Below are 19715 nucleotides of genomic sequence, written 5' to 3' on the forward strand. Positions count from 1 at the left end.
CAGAATTTAGATTGATAAAGACAATGCTTCAGTGGCAATCTCACTTACACGTTGTCAATAAAATTAAATGCAGCAAGACATCAGGATTGCTGTGAATGTTTTGAAAACGGCATGAAGTACCAAAAGGTACTAACTTATTATTAAGCGAAGGCTGAACTTGTAAAATCAGGTATGTCTTGGTGAAATAAATTCTAATATCTAAGTCTGTTCTGGCGAAGTAAGTTGGAATTGACAAAAGTCAGTTTTGTTACGGATTCAAATTATTGATTTTTTTCATACTTTCTTTGAAGAGTGAGCCCTAAACCTTTCTGGCCAAGGGTTGGAAACGCATTCTTTACTACATTATTTTCAAAACTTTCCTACGATTTTAATTTCGGACAAAAAAAAAGTGTCTGCCATACATCCGTCCGAAAGTTTTAAGCGTCCGAAATATTTACAGTAAAGTATACAACTTAAAGTAGCTCCAAAGCACTTCGTTTCCTTTATGCTGGGCTTAATGGAGGGAACTCTAGTTGAGACACTACTTAACATATGTAACGGCTTGCTAGGATTTGTGTTATTTTCTCGTCGTTGTATTCGTAAAACCCTCAGGTTGAAGTAAAACTACCATTTCGTGATGTTGTTTCAGCCTAATTCGGGTTTTTTTAGCTAGATAAATTTACTTTACAAGTTGTGTTTCAGCAAAGCGTCCGAAATTGTTGTCCGAAATTTGTTCGAAATGAGATAAAAAGTGTTCGTCCAAAAATAGAACGTCCGAAATTTTTCGCAAATAATGTACGTTTTGTTGTTGGTTTCTTTTTGAAATGTTACCTCTATGGAAGTCAGTGGTACAACAAAAAGATATCACAACCTGATGATATTCTTTATTCTCAACTCTGGTCTACTTCAAAATCAGTGGCGGATCCGGGGTGCTGCTCCCCTTATTTTGGGTAAAAAAGGAAAAACCGGCAGGACAAGCAAAAAAAACCGCCCCACCCCCCTTAGCTCAAGGTCTGGATCCGCCACTGAAAATGAATTGATATTGTTAGGAGAATTCAGATGTTGATCAGTCTTGGAAATAGAGATCGTTTCAAGCATAGGTTTCAGTTAAAAAGCCGCGTTTCAGTCATTCTAAGAAATTGTTACAACAGTTACCAGGTTTTCTCGACTTTTATTCTGTGGGAAATCTAACACTGACTGCACGCATCGATAAACCCTATTTTTAAAAGTTGATCCGCTTTCAGCCTACTCTCAATTTTCTGTTCATCTAAAGTTTCCATTCCTTGACCTACATGCCTGAGAAATTTCAAAACTCCGCTGGCTCAATTTGTCATTTAGACCGCTGTTAGTTCCTAGCTCGTACATTGCATTCCTAAATAAGTCTGTTGAGCAATTCTTCTTCCCTCCGACCGATAAGAAAAGGTGTTCTAAGACTGCCGTGAGCCTATAAAAAGAGAATTATCCGAGTCCAGATAATTACACTTGAGTAAATCCTGCCTATTATAAATTTCTGCTAATCCCCTGCATTGAAAAATGCCTGTTAATTTGTTGTTTTGTGAACTGTTGTCAAAATATTACGTAGGGGTAGAGATTCCTTCCCTCCCTAGCTAATTAATTCCCTGCTAATTATAAATCTGATCTGGGAATAAAGGTTTTTCCCAAACGAAAAATGTAAAGGTGGACAAGGAAATTCAAAAACAAAAACAAAAAACATTTTTTATTTATTTAATGTATTCAACGGAAATGAATTTTAGACAGCCCTTTCTATTGTCTGCCAAAAGTGCCAAATGCCGAAATTGTCCAAGTCATGCAAAACCAGAGCTGACAAAGGAAGAAATTAAAAATCCTTAACAAAGGTTGGAGGAGTGTAATTGCTTTAGAGTTGAAACACGTACATCCTAGATCTTTGTACTCTAAAATTCTAGAAACAATTCTAGAAAAAATGGCAATTTGAGCAAGGAAACAGAAAGAAATGTCTAGACTCTGGCGCCTTTGATATTTTACTAGTGTCCATTACGATACAAAGACAACACCTTCGCTAATAAGCCAATACCTCAACCACCAGGGGTCATACGGGTCTTCACCGAGCCACGCCAGCTAAATTTGGAGGCATTATATTTTGACACAGAGCAGAAATTCTTTAGACCCTGTTCTATCTCAAGACACCCCGTATGTGTAGCAGAGCTTTCAGTTAGAGCTCCAAAGTGCCAGACAGCCCCGGAAAAGATTTGGAAGCAACGACACTGGATTAGAAAGGAGATAAATTAGCCCCAAGCAAGAGTTTTTGGCCCTTATCAATTAATTTTAGGAAATTACAGCGTTGTGATACCTATAACACAATTTCAGTGAAGTAGGCTAAAGAAATCTTGGGAACTTTAGGTAAGTCTGGCTATAGAACAATGGCTTAATATATCGTAAATGTGCTTTAATTTATAACATCTTGAGTCCTATATCCTCTTGCCTTCGAGAACACAAGTTCGTTTACTTCAATGTCGTCCGGTCTTTCGACGAAAGTCGGCGTCAGTGTTTTGTTGCAGTGTAGGTCACTAAACCGTGGCGAAATACCGAGCTATGCATGCAGTCATAACATACACCGTGTTGTGAAGCAAATATGCATAAACGTAAATTCTCGTCTCGCCTTCTCCACTCCTCCTCCTCCTCTGTTACACCGCAGTTGATTTCTACCCGGGATTTCTACCACATATTACAATGGGAAGCACAAGGAGCTCAAACGATAAGAAGTGTTTAATATATAATAACGCTGGGTACAGCACAAAATTGACATCCTTTGCTTTTCTTTCGCGTGCGGCACACGTGCCTGTGTCGATTTCTTGCGCGTCTTACAACCTAAATGCTCTAAAAGGCCTTTGCAAATGAACAATGTACTGCGCGCTATGAACAATTCGGATACATACTCTAGCAGAGCCTACGCGACCGGACATTTTTTGGCGAGTGATTGCTAGCTGGGTGTTGTGTTCTGCTAATGAACTGTACTAGTTGCAGTGTTAACCACAAAGCGGACAGTGTATCTAATCTTCAATTCTTCGACTATACACCATGGTCGAATTGTGATTTCATCTGCTAGCGGAAACATGTCCAGTCCACACTTTGTAAGAGAAATCCAAAATTTTAACACATTGTCCTGGTAACTGTCAAAGCAAAATCCAATTTGATAACGCCAAATACAACGAGCATACTGTTCATCTTTCAATACTCTGCTCTGAAAAACATGCTCATATTGTCTCCCGCGTTCTAACTGAAAGCATGTAGTGCACTTCATTTGCAAGACACTTACGATTAGGCTCAATTCTCTCATAGGAAAAAGGTTAGTGATCTAAATCCAAGCGTGCAGATACAATGTTTTGTTATCCTCGGGGAAGTGACGGGAAAGTACAAATCGCTTGCTATCATATCAGTTGTTTGAAGAAATGATATGTTAGCGCTAGCTAGAAATTGAGATAAAGTTTGTATATTAATCAGTGCGGTGAACAGTTGCAGAGTTAGTGTTTCAACGCAGGTCGCAAATGAAAAAAAAAATTGCTCATCTCGAATGTTTAAGTGATTGGCAAAGTCCAATGCATACAACCGTTTTGTGCGAAATTAAGTGTAAATGAGGGGGCGTTGCTGTAATCAATATTTGACAAACCCACAGCGTCAAACCAATTTGACAATTTCCTGTTCTTGGAGAAAGGAAAAGTGTGCTTTTACGTGCATACGAAAGCAACCAACAACTAACGCAGTAGTTTCCCACTCGCCTACAAATCCCAGCTCTTTGTCTGTCAAAGTGCCAATGCCGAGACAACAATGGTGACACAGAAACACCTTTCAGCGAAAATATAATTGCAATTACTTAAACGTTGATGGGGAATGTCGTTTTATACGTTGATAATGGGATAATGCTAATCCGTGATAAACAGTATTTCGTGTGTGCGAAAAAAGGTTTGTGATTTTTGGTCGGAATTAATTCAAATTAACGTCCAACTTTCCTCCTGTGGCTTGAAAATTAACAATAGAGATGATTTATTGCTGTCTCCGGTAGAAAAACAGGTCACTGTCTATTTCATTCATCAAGAAACGGATGTTACACAATCAGTGGCGTTCCGCGCGTGACATTTCCCGCCAAGTTCACATCTGTGGGGGACGTGTTTTATTGACACGCGGATAAGAAACATAACCACGAAACACGCAATGTCAACTAAAACGCTTCGATTTGTTTTTTCTATGGACATTGAAATATGTTTATATGGGGAAAATGTTTGCCAAGGATGCGTCAAAACGGCGTTTAAATAAACTGCCACAATTTTCCTCGAAAGTTTATTTTCGCGTTTTTTTCCAAAGTAAACCGGCTCGTTAATGTTGTCAAACATATGACTCATGTTATATTTACCGTTTTCAGTAGCGTTTTCTGATAATGAACATGTGTATTGGTAAGAACGGGGGAAAATGGGAAAATCAGCTCCTTTATTTGCTTAAATCGACGCGTTGTAAAAGCTATTGGACAAGTTGAAATCAATTGAAGAAATTCCTCGAAGATTTCCATCCTTTGCAAAATTCAGCTTACACGAGAAATTTCATTTTCATTTGACGTCTCAGCTAAGGGTTCCCTCACATTTCGTTGAGCGCTTCGGAATTAAACGTGTTGTTAATATTTCCATTCTTCTTGATGAAATGAAAACATGATTCAATTTCTGCTTATTTTCGTGACAGATATTCATTCGAACTGACAATTTGAAAGGGTCACGAAAGAAATAATCATTGAAAGAATAAAAGCAAATGGATTTTATCTTCGTGGTCGCTTACACGTTTTGGTGTTGACCACAACAAAGGACAGAAAACGTACATGTACTAGTTGCTACTGAACAAACAAAGCATATGAAGTCCATATGGGACTATTGACGTAAAAGGATAATCTTCTTGATTCATAAAATACGTTTCATACGGTGCGAATTCTAAGGTACAAGTGTTTTGGTCCGAAGTTCAGGTTTTGAGTCAAAACGTTACACAATGGATGGAACCACATGTCGTATTTTTGGTCCAAAACGTTGGCTCATAAAGCAGAAAAAAACAATCGTTCATTTAAATAAAAGAGCTATGAGAAGTGTCTGTTTCCTTGGATAACATTGTAAGTTCCTGTCGAGTGAATATCAAAGTTTAACTAATTGCGTTTCTTTACATCTGACTGAAAGAACTGCAATCTCAGGATCTTAGACCAAGAGAAAATAAGGAGACTGTCCCCCAGTCATTTTCTCTTCTCTCCAATCTATACAACTACTGGCTAAATCAATTTGGACACCAGAATTTTTACCCTCGTAAACCACAGTTATAAAGATATATGGTGAGGTACATATAGTTAACTCCTTGTAGCCATTCAGGAATGCTTTGGCTGGTTTTTTTTTTCTTTCTTTTTTCTTAAGGAGATTCTTTTAGGATCTTTAAGTGTTCTCCTCTAAAGCAAGCATGGTTTGCAAAACCACATGTTTTACCAAATAGCTAACTTAAACCGTCGTGTACTATAAAGTGAATCTTGCATGCATCGCCAAATTTGACCCTACAGCACACGGATCCCAGCACACTACTTAGACAGCATTAACCCTGGTCTTAATAGACTCAAGCCTTTAGTTGTGTGCTTTTTATTTTGTGTATGAAATTCTTGAATGTAACCATTGAAGTGCTAAAAGCTACTAAGCATTTTGATGTGGTACTGCCGTGTCAACATCAATGCTCTATAACATGGCTCTAACTTTTAATTTTGTGGAGAAACCCTAGCTTGCTGGTGTGTGACTGCAACTAAAAAGTGTTTAGCACTGAGTAATATTCTTTCACGTGGAATTGCGAGGCCTTACAAGGTGGTTGATTTTTGTGGACAAAATTCGATTCTAGTGAGTATTTTGCTGCTTAATTTGTTTCTCAATAAATTGATCAAATTGATTCTATGGGTTTACTATACACAGATCTCTGTCAAACTGTTTTCCCAAAACTTGACTGTGCACGTCCATAAATACATAGACGTGACTCCGTGAGTGTCTTATTATATTAGAAAGGACTTTGATCGATCACAATTAGGCAAACTACATGCCCTGAAATACGACAAAAAATAGCAAAATTCCAGGCCATCACATACGCATGCTAGATTGTCTTATTTGTCGATGAAATAAAGATATTTCAGTTAAGTGGGACGTGTAATTCCAGTTTCGGATTTTCTATCCACTCTTTTCGTATTTCGTGTTTCTGGCCTTGGCAAAAAGCACAAGAACTTGTCAAATACTCTTCACAAGATGAGATCTGTAGGACAGCAAAGACATTATATAACTCCAATATTTTCACCATCAACACGATAACTATGTTAAGACTTTCTTCCTCCTTTCATGCCACTTGAAGTGTCTCCAAGTCAATCTTACTGCACGGAAGGGAAATATGCCAACTATTCTAAAATCTACAGGCTATGTTATTGTTCTATGGGAAAGTAAACTTCGCTTTGAAGACTTGTAAAACGCCGCATAGAGACGAAACAGGAAAGATAAACGACAAAGGTAAAGTAAATTTAGAATAAAGCGTCTTATTTTTCGGTCTGTATTGTCCAGAATCTTGGCAGCTCATTTGTAAAAATTGCTCATTGAAGAAACAACGTCAGTTGTTCCATCCCCAATCTGCAACGTTTATGGATATGTTTTTCGTCTCAGCTTGTTTGCCTATATGGACCTCAGATTGTCGTCGTATTGTAAAATACATGTAGTTGTACATGTGAAGGAACCCTTCGCTGTTGAGATTAATTCGATTTAAACTTACCTTAGCTAAGCTTTGTTTAAACGTATTAATATTATACACAGTAGCGACCAAACTAGATCTTGATCTAGCAGCACAACTGCGTTTAACATTGTTTATTTCTTTGTTTACTCTGTACTTTCGAAATAAATAAATAATTATATAATGGGTCCATCTTAGAACAATTTGAAGTGAAATCAGCCTTTGTTTACATCAAACCAAATTAAGGAGCTGTCGTGAGGATTCAACCGGCCAATGGGCAGATTGACACCATGTTAGCCAATCAGAGCTTGTCCTTTGTTTACAGCAGGGTGTGTTTTGAACGACGACATTTCTGCCCGGGAGGGGGGGGGGGACTCCTATATGGAATGCACGGGGACGCTCGTCGTCTCGCTTAGGGGTGTAAATTTCGGATTTTGGTCTCGCTTAGGGTGTTCTGGGCAAAATGTCATTATTTTTAGCCGTCAAGGTCTCGTTAAGGGTTGCACGCGAAGAAATAACAAAACAGAAAGAATTTTGATTCTTTATATTTACTCAATTCATATAAACAAATTCGCCATCATTTAAAGTCACTGTACTTTTTATTTGTCTGTTTTATAAACTGGTCTCTTTTAGGGGTCTGCATAAGCTTCGGCCACGCCCAGATTGGTCTCTTTTAGGGGTTAAATTCAAAATTTCCGACGAGCATCCCCGTCCGCTCCATATAGGAGTCCTCCCTCCCCCCGGGCATTTCTGCTGCAGAATTTCTTTTTCAATCCAGATTTTCGCACACAGGTATAATCGAGCAAGTGTAAAATTGATGCTTACCGATTGCTTTATAATATATTAAGCTTGTACAATGATCTGTTTTCCATACTTAGCAATAAGATTGAAACCTAGATTTTAACTACGCTGATGATAATGATATTACTTCTACCAGGAACTTTACGTGAATTCGCTTTAAATTGCTATAAACTAATTGTACACGATGGAGTTAAAAAGATCACGAAAACCTCCGAGATTCTCTGATGTTTTGACCCAGTGAATACTTAAAAGAGGAAATGTTGTGGACCAGAAACAAGCTTTCGTGGTTGCATGAAGTAAGGTATGAGCGGATTAGCCTCTACAAACCGATGAAGCTTTCCTTTCATTGCTAAAATATCGTCTTATTCTTTGTCAGCGGGTGTTAATCAAGACCACACAGTAATATACAATGTTTATTACATACATACATACATACGTATACATACAACCTTTATTTATACAAAACTTAAGGTAAAGATAAGGTAAATTAAACTAAATTAAGGTAAAGATATTTCTTAGGTCATCCATTTGGACCTCGAGAGAATTGATCTTTCATGATTGAGGTCTCCCCGGACATCTTTCTTTAGTTTGGTGGTTCTCAAGCATCTACTAAAAACGATGGGCTAGTTTATAAAAACTGTTCGTGGAAGAAGTGCTGCTCAGAGAGTGTTTCTTTACAGTAACGATAGCAGTGTTCTAAACTCACAGCTAGATTTTAATTGGGGTGACTGTAAGGTTGCATTGACAATCATGGGACAAGCCATTTGCTTGTGACAGGTTTGCTCGCGAAATTAAAACCATTTAGCTAGACCCCTGCCGCTTAACCTTGGCAATGGCCCTCAGTCCTCAGATGGTTTCGTTTTAATCCATTTGTCGCTTCTTTCCGTTGACAAAGAGTGTTTCCTCGATTATGTTTAAAACTCTGAGTCAAACCGCGAGTCGGTATTTAAGTGTTCTGACGTTTCTTCTAACAGTAAACCGCAGGTGTGTGACCATTCAAGTAAAGCTATTGAGCAGTATTTTAATGAAGAATTCATAAGCCAACGCCTATAGTTGGAAGAAGGAAGTAATAAGGATTTCGATAAATGAGGTTATAATCATTGAGATCAAGATAATAAACTTTGCCTGGCAATCTGTCACATACGACTTGCTTTGTGTTTACAACCGGCCGGCACGGGTCATGAGAAGCACTCCTATACCGCGTGATTTCGGTTCAAAAATGTGATAAACGCCTGGAAAACGTTTTTGACTAAGCACTGTCAAAGGAAAATAATTTGCAAGAATGAAGGTCATTTTAATGGTGAAAACAACTTGAATTAATTCCAGCAACCTCGACTGGAATTTATGGTCATGTCGTCAGTTGTAGAGTTGCGCTAAAACTTCCTGAGTTTTCTGACGTAGTGCAGTAAGTTCGAAGTGGGTGCTAAATATAGCCTTGATTCACACCTTAAATGCTGAACACGCGGTTTACCTGTAAGCACGAATACTCATTATTGAAACCCATCGGCAAAGAAAACAAAGAAACGCCATAGCTATAACCTGAGCAGATATAAAACTACCAAAGTCTCGTCTTTAAGGCTTCAGGCAGAGACTGATTCAAGAGCCCGTTTGAGAAGGCAAAGGATTGCTTTAGGTAGGTCAAGCTAAGGCTTAATTTGAACACTGATCCTTACATAAACGCCAATTAGCATGTTGAGAGGCAGCCCTATTCTGGTGTACTAGGAGTGTTCTTTAAGTGTTTCACTTTAAATAATATCCAAGAGTGTGTGATGTTATTTAACAAATATTAAACATGATAGAGACACGAGTAGAAGTTTGCGAGAACGAAAGCACGAGCCGAAAGAGAGTGTTACAAAACTTTTTCGAGTTCTCCCAAACCTCATGAGCGTTAATGTTTCCAAGACTCGATGGAAATAGGGAGGAATGGTTTTCTTTTACTTCTTAAAAACACCTCGAGAAAAACGATGGAAATCAGTCCGGCACTAATATGATTGTAAATTCTTCAATTTTCTTTGCCATTGCTAGGTCATTTGGCTCTGCGTTTAATTTGTATAAAATTATATCACAGTAACCATTTTAACAAGCTCCAACTTTTAGGGTGTTTTTTTCAGTTTTATTAGGAATAGATACGTGTTTTTACCACAGCTTACAGCCAACAAGACACTTCCTTCAGGAAAATGACCATGATAATGGGTACCGTGAGACAATTCATTTGTGATCTACTTTTACTACTAAGATTATCCTAAATAATAAACATGACAGAAACATAGGTAGACGTTTGGGAAAACAAGAAATAGCATGGGAACACGAGCCACAGCCTTTTTCGAGTGCTCCCAAACTTTCACGGGAGTTAATGTTTCGCAGACCAGAAAAGCTTACAGTCAAGACATTTTTCTTCAAGAAAATGAACAGACAATTACGTAAAGAAAATTCATTTGTGAACTACATTTACTACTAAGATGACCCTCAGTCAAATTCTCATAATCTCTGAGTTGCTGACCATGTCAAAACTATTTTGGTAACGATTTTTTTTCAATATGTAAAAAAAAACATTAAGGAGGAATATTTGCAATGCGGAATGCACCGTCATTCCGCATACCGCTGTACGTGATGTGCAATGTAGAACAGGATATTTTATGACGTACAAGTAGACGTCAAGTTAGTTCGTGTATGTGTCTACACTGGCACCTCTCCAACCTTGAAGACTCGAGAATTTCGTTGTTTTATTTCTGTTACTATTTGTTTTGACGCTCAGCTTAAGGGAGTGTTCACCCCGCCTTACTGAAGCACTTTCCAATAGATAAATTGACGTTAGCAATTTCGTGAAATTTGTTGACAGATCAGAAACTAGTTTGTTCACAACTCTTTCCGCTTTTATATACTTTTGATCATGATGTATTCAGAATGTAAAGTTCACACATATGATGTTGACCCAGTTTATCGTAGCCAGATCATTTCATTAAACAATACTTTGCAATGAAGAGTGCCCCAGTTATCATGAAAATATCAAAGTGTCACCGCCTTCCGGGCATTCCTTTACAAAACATTAATTAGGACAAAGGTGAGGAAAAGTGACAAGAATTGTCAAGTAAAACGTGTACTTTTACGATTTCCTAAGCATTTTAAAAAACATCTACGTGGTCATTGTCATCTCAGTGTCGGCATTGCGCGATAAATCTAGATTTGGTCAGAATTATCCGGAAGGGGTGTTAATGCGCTATAAATAACCAGTCAGAATAAAAATATGCTCTTCGCCCACATCTAAATTTGCCGGTGAATTTTCAACAACACATTCATATTGATAAGATTGTTAAATAAAAGGTCTGTTGCAAGTGAAACAGATTAACACTTCACTGACCGCGATTTAAATTTAGTGAACGTCTGTTTCAAGATTTAACCAACGTGAAGCAACTACGACACATCAAAAATTGGTTGTGCAATCAATGGCTCTTTCCTCGGGTTATGTCCCAACTTCCCTGAGGGCATCTATTGTTTTCTCTCAATTATCTGATGACCAGCAACTGTCGGAAACCCTGAAAGTGACTCTCAAGCAGATTACAACAACTGCTTGGCGTTTTACCAAAAGGCGACTCCAGAAAGAACGTGAAGCTCAATTCTTTGTCAAAATAATTTTTTATTCGTAATTATTACATAAAGAATTCACTGCGTCTCAAACGATTGGTTGAAAACCGTTTTACCATAACTCTAGATCTATGGGAGGCAATACTTTTCGTGTTTGTGTTATCAAAGATTGAGGAAATTGTGTTTTCTTGTTTCCACGGCGTAGAGCTAGAGTTAGGGAGGCGCTTATGACCATTCGAGACAGCTGTAGAAACGCAATCTAACAGCTGGCGATTTCACGGTTTTTCACTGAAAACACCAAAAAGCGTAAAATAAGTTTATTTATTTTTTAAGCAAACAAATAAATTGTGATTTATTTACAGAGGGAAGCCAGTTCTTTCCGCTGTTAGTTTTCTTATGCATGTCCGCGTGGAATTTAGAACCTTTTGTTATGTCAAAGGTGCGTTACCACGTGCAGCGGTAGTCACATGCTATATCAGGTGTCGCGCAAGAGACAAGGCAGAAACTTTACCGTGTTCAGTTTTGCGTGATCTCTATGAAATTATCTCTCTTCAGCAGACCGATTAAGCGTATTTATCTCTTCTTAGCGAAAGATAACGCCGTTATTTAAATGTCCAAATTGAACGGGAAATGGAATGTCAGCTTTCAAAGCTGTCACTTGATCACGGTGACAGTTCTGAAGCATCGAACCTGCGTGCAGGTCACATGCGAATCTGATGTCTGGGTCAAATGTTTCACGCTAACAGTCTGTATCCCATGCTAACTTGTTAGACACTGCCGGACAAGACAAGCAAGCAGAAATGAATGGTATTTTCGGACGCCTGCCACCTTGTGCAATGAATGGGTACAACTATGGACCTCCACCTGGCATGGATTTCTACGATCCTGCTGAAGCCTCGATGTATGGTAAGAAGTAAAACACAAGTGTTTGCGTGCTCAGACATCATTAGTTCTGCCTGAATCTCGATAATCTTTCCTATATGGCTAAGTGGTTTTAGAGTTAGTCGTTCTTACCTTTTTCCTGTGTAAGGATTGTTTAGTCTTTGTTTAAAATGCTAAGTCACTGGGACAAAACCTCTAACAACATTGCTTCGTCCGGTCTTAACTTTGGGATTAATCACTGAATAATTCCAATATTTTATACTCAAATGTATGGCTCAATTAACGTTTACTTATTTTAAGTATTTTGAGACATTTCCAGTTTCTTTCCATCTGCTAGGGAATCAGTGCAAAATTGATGATACACTGTAAATTCAAACTGAAAAGCTGCAAAATCAAAAACCTGCAAATCTTTCCATTCTGTGTTTCGTTTTCGTTATGCGTCAACCATGCGGATTATTTTCCTCATTAATGTCATCGTAAAATGCTTTAGAATATAATTTTTTGATTCGTTTCCTGTTCACGACTCTAATCTGACAGCGCCCAGTTAAACCAAGAGATAATCTGAAGCAATGCCAAGCAAATCTGTTCCGATTTGGGAAGAAGTACAGTACCCAGTGCTTAATTCAGTCAGGAGTTCAACTTAGCTTCCTATAAGCATGTCCTTGGCCTTTGGATTTTCACTTAGGTGTAGCTGTTATACTTCTATAAATCTCTGTTGATAAAAAGAATGTCTCTCCCAGCTAACCGTTACATTTCTTTAACCGCTGCTGTACTCATTTAATTACAGTTGCACCCCGCCAATTCGAACTCGGTTATTTCGAAATCCTCGTTATTTCGAACTCAAAATCATTTCCCTTAGATTTGCCCTTCAGTCATTTACCATCGGTTATTTCGAGCTCCCGCTATTTCGAACTATTTTTCGTTTCCCCTTAGAGTTCGAAAAAGCGGGGTTCAATTGTACTTAGGGGTTTCGGGAAGGTCTTGCATTTTACTGAAAATTTAGGGTTCTTTGGTATGACGATTTTTCCCTTCACGCATTATAATCCTTACAGCTGGGTGAGTCTGACACAAAACCCCCGGATAATCCGTCTTATTTGACAATTTCCTTATAAGAGATGGTTTACTAGTTTCTTAATTGATATGAAGATTAATGCTGAAAAAGCGATATATAGAGCCGCATATCCAAACCCGGCACTCAATTTGTGTTTTTCTCGGTATAAGAGGACGAATTGTGGAAAGAAATTTTGAGAATAAGCTCGACTTAAATGGGCTCACATGCGATGGAGTTCGCTTGGTCCGGCTATTTACCATGCTTGGGCTGCCCTCAGTGTCTAACGTCAAGATTTTTGGAAGGTAAACATTTTCCCATCGGTTTTATCAGTTAGTTTGCTTGAAATGTTTGCCTAATGTCATCGTGGTTTACTTGAAAAGAGAGCAGTATTCACAGAAGGCCACAAACATAAAGTCAGCCCTTTCACTCGGTTATCAGGACCGGATAAAGGGTAAATAATCTCCCCTAATGAATCGTCAGAATGGGAATATCCCGATTTGTAATTATGCCCCTGGTAAAATCACAAAGAAACTAAATGCTTGATAACCATTGCCGAGGATTTTGAGTTTAGTCGAGATAGATGAAAAGCTCAAAAGGTCGAGCTGCTGTCTTTCTGGGGTTTATCTTCATAAAAATCCACCTTCTGAACTCAGAAGCCAAACAAAGGAATTCACTTTAGTTTTCAGTGCAAAACTCAGTTGACTTTAACTGGTCTAAACTGAGCCATCAAATTTATATAGAGGCTACAAATAGCAGGAACCTGCTAATCGCTAAAAATTGAACTGTTTCCTCTATGGTACCTTAGAGGATTTCAACTGACTAGAAATTTGAGACAAGCCGGGCAAGATACAAAGATGTACATGCGAACAAATTCACATCCCTGTGCTTTCGTCAATAAATAAATGTCGTATTTCAATTCAGGCTAACATTACTTCATTAATAGTTACACCAGTCTTTATTTTTGATGTAATTCACCTCCTTGTGCTCTGGTTAACAAATGTCGTATTTCAATTCAGGCAAGCATTTCTTCATTAATAGTTATACCATTCTTTCTTAATTTGCCAAGGTCCTCCAAGAAAACAGCGCCGAGAGCGAACAACATACACCAAAGCTCAGCTTGAAATTTTGGACGAGCTCTTCACCAAGACAAAATATCCTGACATCTTCATGAGAGAGGAGGTTGCCATGAAAATCAATCTACCAGAAAGCAGAGTGCAGGTGAGAGCGATTACTTCTTTGAGGTCAATAGTATTTTAACGTCTTCCAACTCTAATGGAGCATAATTCTCAGTTGATCTGACCCGCGCAAATCTTTATTTTCTGAGGCACTGGTCTCAGGCAACATGCCATGCAGAAAATATGCGCTGTATTTATCACAGTTTCATCACCTGAGTGCCTCATCTGGTTCATTTTTGTGTAGTCCTAAAATGTTCGGTATGTCTTCTATAAAAAGCGATCTGCCTGTACGCAGATGTCAGAAGAAATACTAGTATCAATGAGCGAATTAACCATATTTTATTGACATGCTGATTGCCAAAAAGTATCGGCGTTGCCCAAAGCTCACTTAGAGGAAGTGATGAACTTACAATTTAATTCGCCGCTGATGTGTTTTGTAATCGAACGGGGATCGTCGCCGCCCAGCAATTGAAATTATCTTTCAAAATATTTCGAGCTATTCTTGGGGCATTCTTGTCATTGCATGGCCCACGGAAACAATTATCGTTTAATAAAGATGATAGATATGTCCAAAATCGTCTTGATTTTGTTGCGTTTAAAAGGGGGCGTAACTCAGGTGATAGCGGATTATAGGTACTTAATTACCCACAAATTACTCTGCTATCAGTGTTATTATATTTAACTCCTTTGTTTACAAAGAACTGTTATCTTATAACAGAACGCCCGCGACGGCGACAGATAAGGCGAACTTTGAACACGTGTTGAAAATGCGCACGAAATCTCTTCCAGCGCTTAACTTCGGCCTGAGTTTTTAAAGTCACCCGGAACTAAGCAAATTGGTTGAGAATAATTAAATTAAGGCCATAATTTACTACTTGGCTTAAAAAAGTGGAGGAAAACAGGCTGAAACCGTAATATTTGTTAGCGTGAGCTGTCTCATTTTTTTCTGATTGTCTGTTTTTGAATTTCGTGCCCTTTCAAGTGTTGGGTAACAGTAATCACACTCTATACTCACGCGATGTCTTGCCATCAAAACGCTTTTGCTAAAAATATTCCTTTCTATTTGTCATCTTATCTAATGTTCTTCTATCTCGGTAATCAATTTGCTCAGGAACTTGCAACGAAATAAAACGCTGAAGCTTGAGAAAAAGCGAAAGAGAAGTTTTAAATTCAAATCCACAGAGGCCCCACTCATTATAAACCAGGCACTGTGATTGTTAGACACCAGGTTAAATTTTTGACATTTTATTGAAATTGTCCTGTTCAGTTTGCAGTTATTTTCTTTGTGACTGATTTACATTAATTTGTGTTTTGGAACTGGACTTTTATTCAGTTTACTTTTGAAACATATTCAAAACGTTTTGCTTGCCTTTATAGTTTATCAGTTCTCGTTTGCAGTCAAGTCTTTACCTAAGATTTATTAACATGATTTCTCCTTTAATTGCCTAGGTGTGGTTTAAAAACAGAAGAGCGAAGTTTCGACAGCAGAACAAGCAACAACAAGGCACTCAAAGCAAGCCCAAGCCAGCAGTAGCCAAGAGAAAATCGCCAGCACCGGCCATACAACAGGCACAAGAACCTGCAGCTAAGAGTACTGTCCAAGTTCCTCCGCAACAATTCAGCAACTTCAGCTTGAATGGAACCACTTGGCCGCCAAATAAACACAACATTCAAGAAATGGCAAACTTCCACAGACAAGCCAACTACCAGAAGTTTATCAATAACGGTATAAATGGATTTTCGTCGAATAACTTTAACACAACGTCTTCGCAGCCTCACTTTCACCCCAGTCATGAACAATATTTTTCTTACATGGCAAACAATGGTCCGGTAACAAACGAGTTGTCGAGGAACAGAATAGTCGACTCATCCGTTATGATGTGTTAAAGATACGTTCAGATGAACTTACCGATACATCTGTAACTATAGAAATCTTTTACAAAGTTGAGGATAAGTCTACGAAGTATTAACTGTATATATGACATAGTTACAAACTGAAAAAGAATAGCATCGCTTTTAATGTATTTTTAACCGGCTAGAAAAACAGGTTCCACTTTTGCCAAAATTTGTCAAAGAAACCAGACAGGTTTTCCATTTCGCTTTTGACCAGTTAAGAAGTACATATAAATAGAGGTAAATATTTTTGACGAAAACCGTAACTTTCATCAATTATCGAACAGGTTTTTATATTAATCGAACAAAAGCTCTTGTTTACGCTACAATTCGCGCTAGTATTGCATGTGGTTGCAGACAGCTTTAGAGGACTGATTCCAAGTACGGTAATTCATCATATGAACTCTCTCATCGTGAATTAAACTGACTCTTTCGGGATTGACAGTATTATTCGGGACATTGACTCCTGTATGAGATTGGCGTTATATCTAGTCGTAGCTATAAGTGAAGGAACAATTTAAGCCATTAGCTTGTCCAGTGTAAACACTTTCTACCTTTTCACGATCGACGTCACATACTGTAAATAGCTCACTTCATAATTAACAGCAAAAACGTATGTAAAGAACAAACTTAGACCATCACTGGACTATATGTTTTATTGAGGATAGGTATTTGATATTATTTGAGGCTTGGAAAACAAATAAAGGGTTGTGTTTTTCCTACCACGTGCACATACTTGAGTCAGTGGCCACGGTGTCAGACAGGGGACTAAAGCTGATTTAAGGGAGACTTGTAGGCTCTACTTGAGAAAAAAAAACGCCAATGTAATCTGTCATTTTCATGATTTAGAGAAGCCGATAGACTACTCTCCTGGATCACAGGATTCAATTTTTAGACATGTTCTCGACAATTTCTAGGAATCCATGATTAACTGTCTGGAAGTAGCTCGTAACTGTCTGGGAGTAACTGTCGGCTCGTGTTCCCACAGCATTTCTCGTTCTCCCAAACTTCCACTCGTGTTTCTATTTAACAATTAGATTATGAGCTCGAGATTTCTATCGCGTGATAGTTGACGAGGGCGCAGTCCGAGTCAACTATCACGCATAGAAATCGAGAGTGAACAATCTAATTGTTTTAGTGTAAAACTCTAGTTCAAAACTTTATCTAAACCCTCTTCACGGACACTTCGAAAACGCCAAGAAGCGGCCGTCATTTTGTTAACAAGGGTACACTGCAACGCTATTCACTATTTACAGCATAATAGATAGTGAGTAGCGTAGCCAATCAGAGAACGGCTTTCGTGGTAGAACGCTAGTTGATTTATACTAAAACTCGATAGAAACAGCGCGGCACATGTTTTCTATTTCTTAAATAAAGATTGACATTCCTTTAATCATGATAATTTTTCATTCCATTTTTTTCTACAGTCAGTTATTCTCAGAATTAACCCCAAGTATGGTGTAGTAAAGAGATTAAATAAAAATGTAACATTTTGAGAAGTGGTTACCCTGGCCCAAGTCTGAAACAGCTCGACGATAACAGAGCAGTTCACATCTACTGTAAATAACTTAAAAGGCAGATAATTTAACTTGTCTCCGCTTCACCAGGTCCTGATAAAGGCGTTGTCTGGTTTCCTGCTTTCAGTACCACTCTCCTCTCACGCTGGACAGAAGGGAATTAAAGGGTAAATATGCAATGCATAGCACAAGAAGCGTCAACCCTCATATTTTCCCATGGCAACTTATTTACTATATGAACAAGTTCAGGTATTTCCCGTAAGTTAGTCACTGTGAATGCCTGTACTCAAATTTGATGATAAATCTATCATTTATCCAGCTGAAATTTCCGTTTTCTGCTGTTAGAAAGGTCAGGGCAAACGTTATTTTAGTAAAATTAAAGAAAGAAAGAATGAAGGGAACGAAACGAATAGTGAATCAGAAGGGAAAGAACAGAAAAAGAAAGGGAGAAAAAAATGAAAGAAAAATGAAGAAGCCAGGCAAAGTGAAGATTTGGGCAATGGAAAATTTCAATGCCGAGGGGGGACTCCAATATGATAGGACGTGGGTGCTCCTCGTACCTTTTTATATTGGAGTCTGCCTCCCGCGGGTACAATGTCGCAATTCTGATTGGCATCGTCAAACATAAAAAGCACCCACCCACCCCTCCCCTCTCTCCACCAAGCCTTATTCGTAAGTTAGTAAGCGTAATTCATTGGTTTCCTTGCAAAATCATTGTTTAATTAACTCCCTGCAGGGTGTGTCTGTTCAAGGTATTTATGTGACAAATATGTACATCTCTGTACAACTGGAATGTACATGTTTTTGCGTGAAAATTAGAACTGTTTGTTTGTTGTTATCGTTTCGAAAATCTGACTTTGAATAGGTCATTAGCGAGTCATCTTGTGCCTCTGTTTCAAAACGAGGCCTCGTGCAAAACTTTTCATATGAAAGTGAGTTTGATCTGCATGAAAATGAACATGTAGGGGGAACACATTTTCATATGAATGGTTTTTGCATGCATGAAGACTCGTTTTAACACAGAGGCGAGAGGCAACTCGGGAATGGCCTATTGAAAATTGAACAACATATTAGATAGGGCAGAATATATTATAGGTCGTGTTATTCATTTTAAAGACGTGGATAAACAAACGTAACAAAGATTAGGAACTCTTCAGCAGTCTGAGCAGTGGAGAAACTAAATTAAGCACAAGGAAAGTCAAGAGGTAAGTGAAGGGAAGAAACCGTAGTAAACTCGGAGAGTTCAAAAATACACTGAGGCATTTTTGCACTTCACTTGTTATTAATTTATCTAAATGACTGGCCTTCCAATATTTCCATTGTCTGATATGAAAATATTGAAGAGTCAATCAAACGGCTCTTAAACAAAACTGGATACAATAGCCGAAGATCCTTGCTTGTCAAAAATATGTTAGCATGTTTGCAGGCTGCAGTTGTGAAATTTGTAATTTTGTGACGGAAGTATTACAAATTTTGCAATTTGCAGTCGGAAATATATAAATAAAGCAGTATAGCATGCTTCAATATCAAAGTTATTGCAGTGAAGAGCTTGCAATAATTGTAGTGTAGTGTGCGTATTGAATTCAATGTCAAAAATACATCAAAGAGAGCACGGAAAACTTGTAATCTGTACTACAGAGTTCGGCTGCAAAATTAAATTATTCATACATTGTAAACTGTATTGCACGGGATGAAATGAAAGTTGAGCAGAAGTATACAGGCTGTAATACAAAAAAAAATATTGCACCACGCCTACTGGCTGTAACATAATTGGTTCAGAGGGGAACTAATAATTGGTCTCACGGCGGGGGGACAAGAAAGTATGTTAATTTGTTAAATAGCTCATCAAAAGCTATCAAAGACATGAGTTGATTGAAAACAACAATAACGCTGACCTTATTGCTGTCTTTTAACAAATATTTGTAAACGCAATGAAAAAGGATGGGAACTACATGGTAAAACTTTACCAGACAAAAAAATAACTTGAGGGTGAAAGAGCGCGCTAAATTTAATGTAATAAAGCGTCAAAAATTACGAAAAAGAAAAAAAGAGGGAAAGGCACAGTTCACTTTTACTCGCTGACGTCACAGA

At 38.2% G+C, this 19715-nt stretch overlaps 1 protein-coding gene across 5 annotated transcripts; it reads left to right on the forward strand.

The window, feature by feature from the left end:
• The first annotated feature begins 2096 nt into the window (after positions 1-2096).
• LOC110069040 (homeobox protein OTX2-like) lies at positions 2097-16829 on the forward strand. 5 transcript variants are annotated; one of them, XM_020776484.2, is made up of 4 exons: positions 2097-2358; positions 11878-12012; positions 14106-14257; positions 15664-16829. In XM_020776484.2, the coding sequence occupies exons 2-4, from the start codon at positions 11907-11909 to the stop codon at positions 16099-16101; spliced, it is 696 nt and encodes a 231-aa protein (XP_020632143.1). In that variant the 5' UTR covers positions 2097-2358; positions 11878-11906; the 3' UTR covers positions 16102-16829. The 5 variants fall into 5 exon arrangements, with proteins under 5 accessions (XP_020632143.1, XP_020632145.1, XP_020632140.1 ...); XM_020776486.2 differs by lacking the exon at positions 2097-2358 and adding an exon at positions 3107-3304; XM_020776481.2 differs by lacking the exon at positions 2097-2358 and adding an exon at positions 6170-6509.
• The last annotated feature ends 2886 nt before the right edge of the window (positions 16830-19715 follow it).

The sequence above is a fragment of the Orbicella faveolata genome, unplaced genomic scaffold (genome assembly GCF_042242905.1).
Source record: "Orbicella faveolata isolate gen_17 unplaced genomic scaffold, um_ofav_v1 contig_15, whole genome shotgun sequence".
Lineage (NCBI taxonomy): Eukaryota > Metazoa > Cnidaria > Anthozoa > Scleractinia > Merulinidae > Orbicella > Orbicella faveolata.

Excerpts from the sequence above, each read along its gene's own strand:
- LOC110069040 (XM_020776481.2), top strand. The coding sequence starts at position 6,422 with ATGTTATTGTTCTATGGGAAAGTAAACTTCGCTTTGAAGACTTGTAAA. Across the intron at positions 6,510-11,877 it reads AGGAAAGATAAACGACAAAG|ACACTGCCGGACAAGACAAG; the intron begins GTAAAGTAAATT and ends CTAACTTGTTAG. Across the intron at positions 12,013-14,105 it reads TGCTGAAGCCTCGATGTATG|GTCCTCCAAGAAAACAGCGC; the intron begins GTAAGAAGTAAA and ends TAATTTGCCAAG.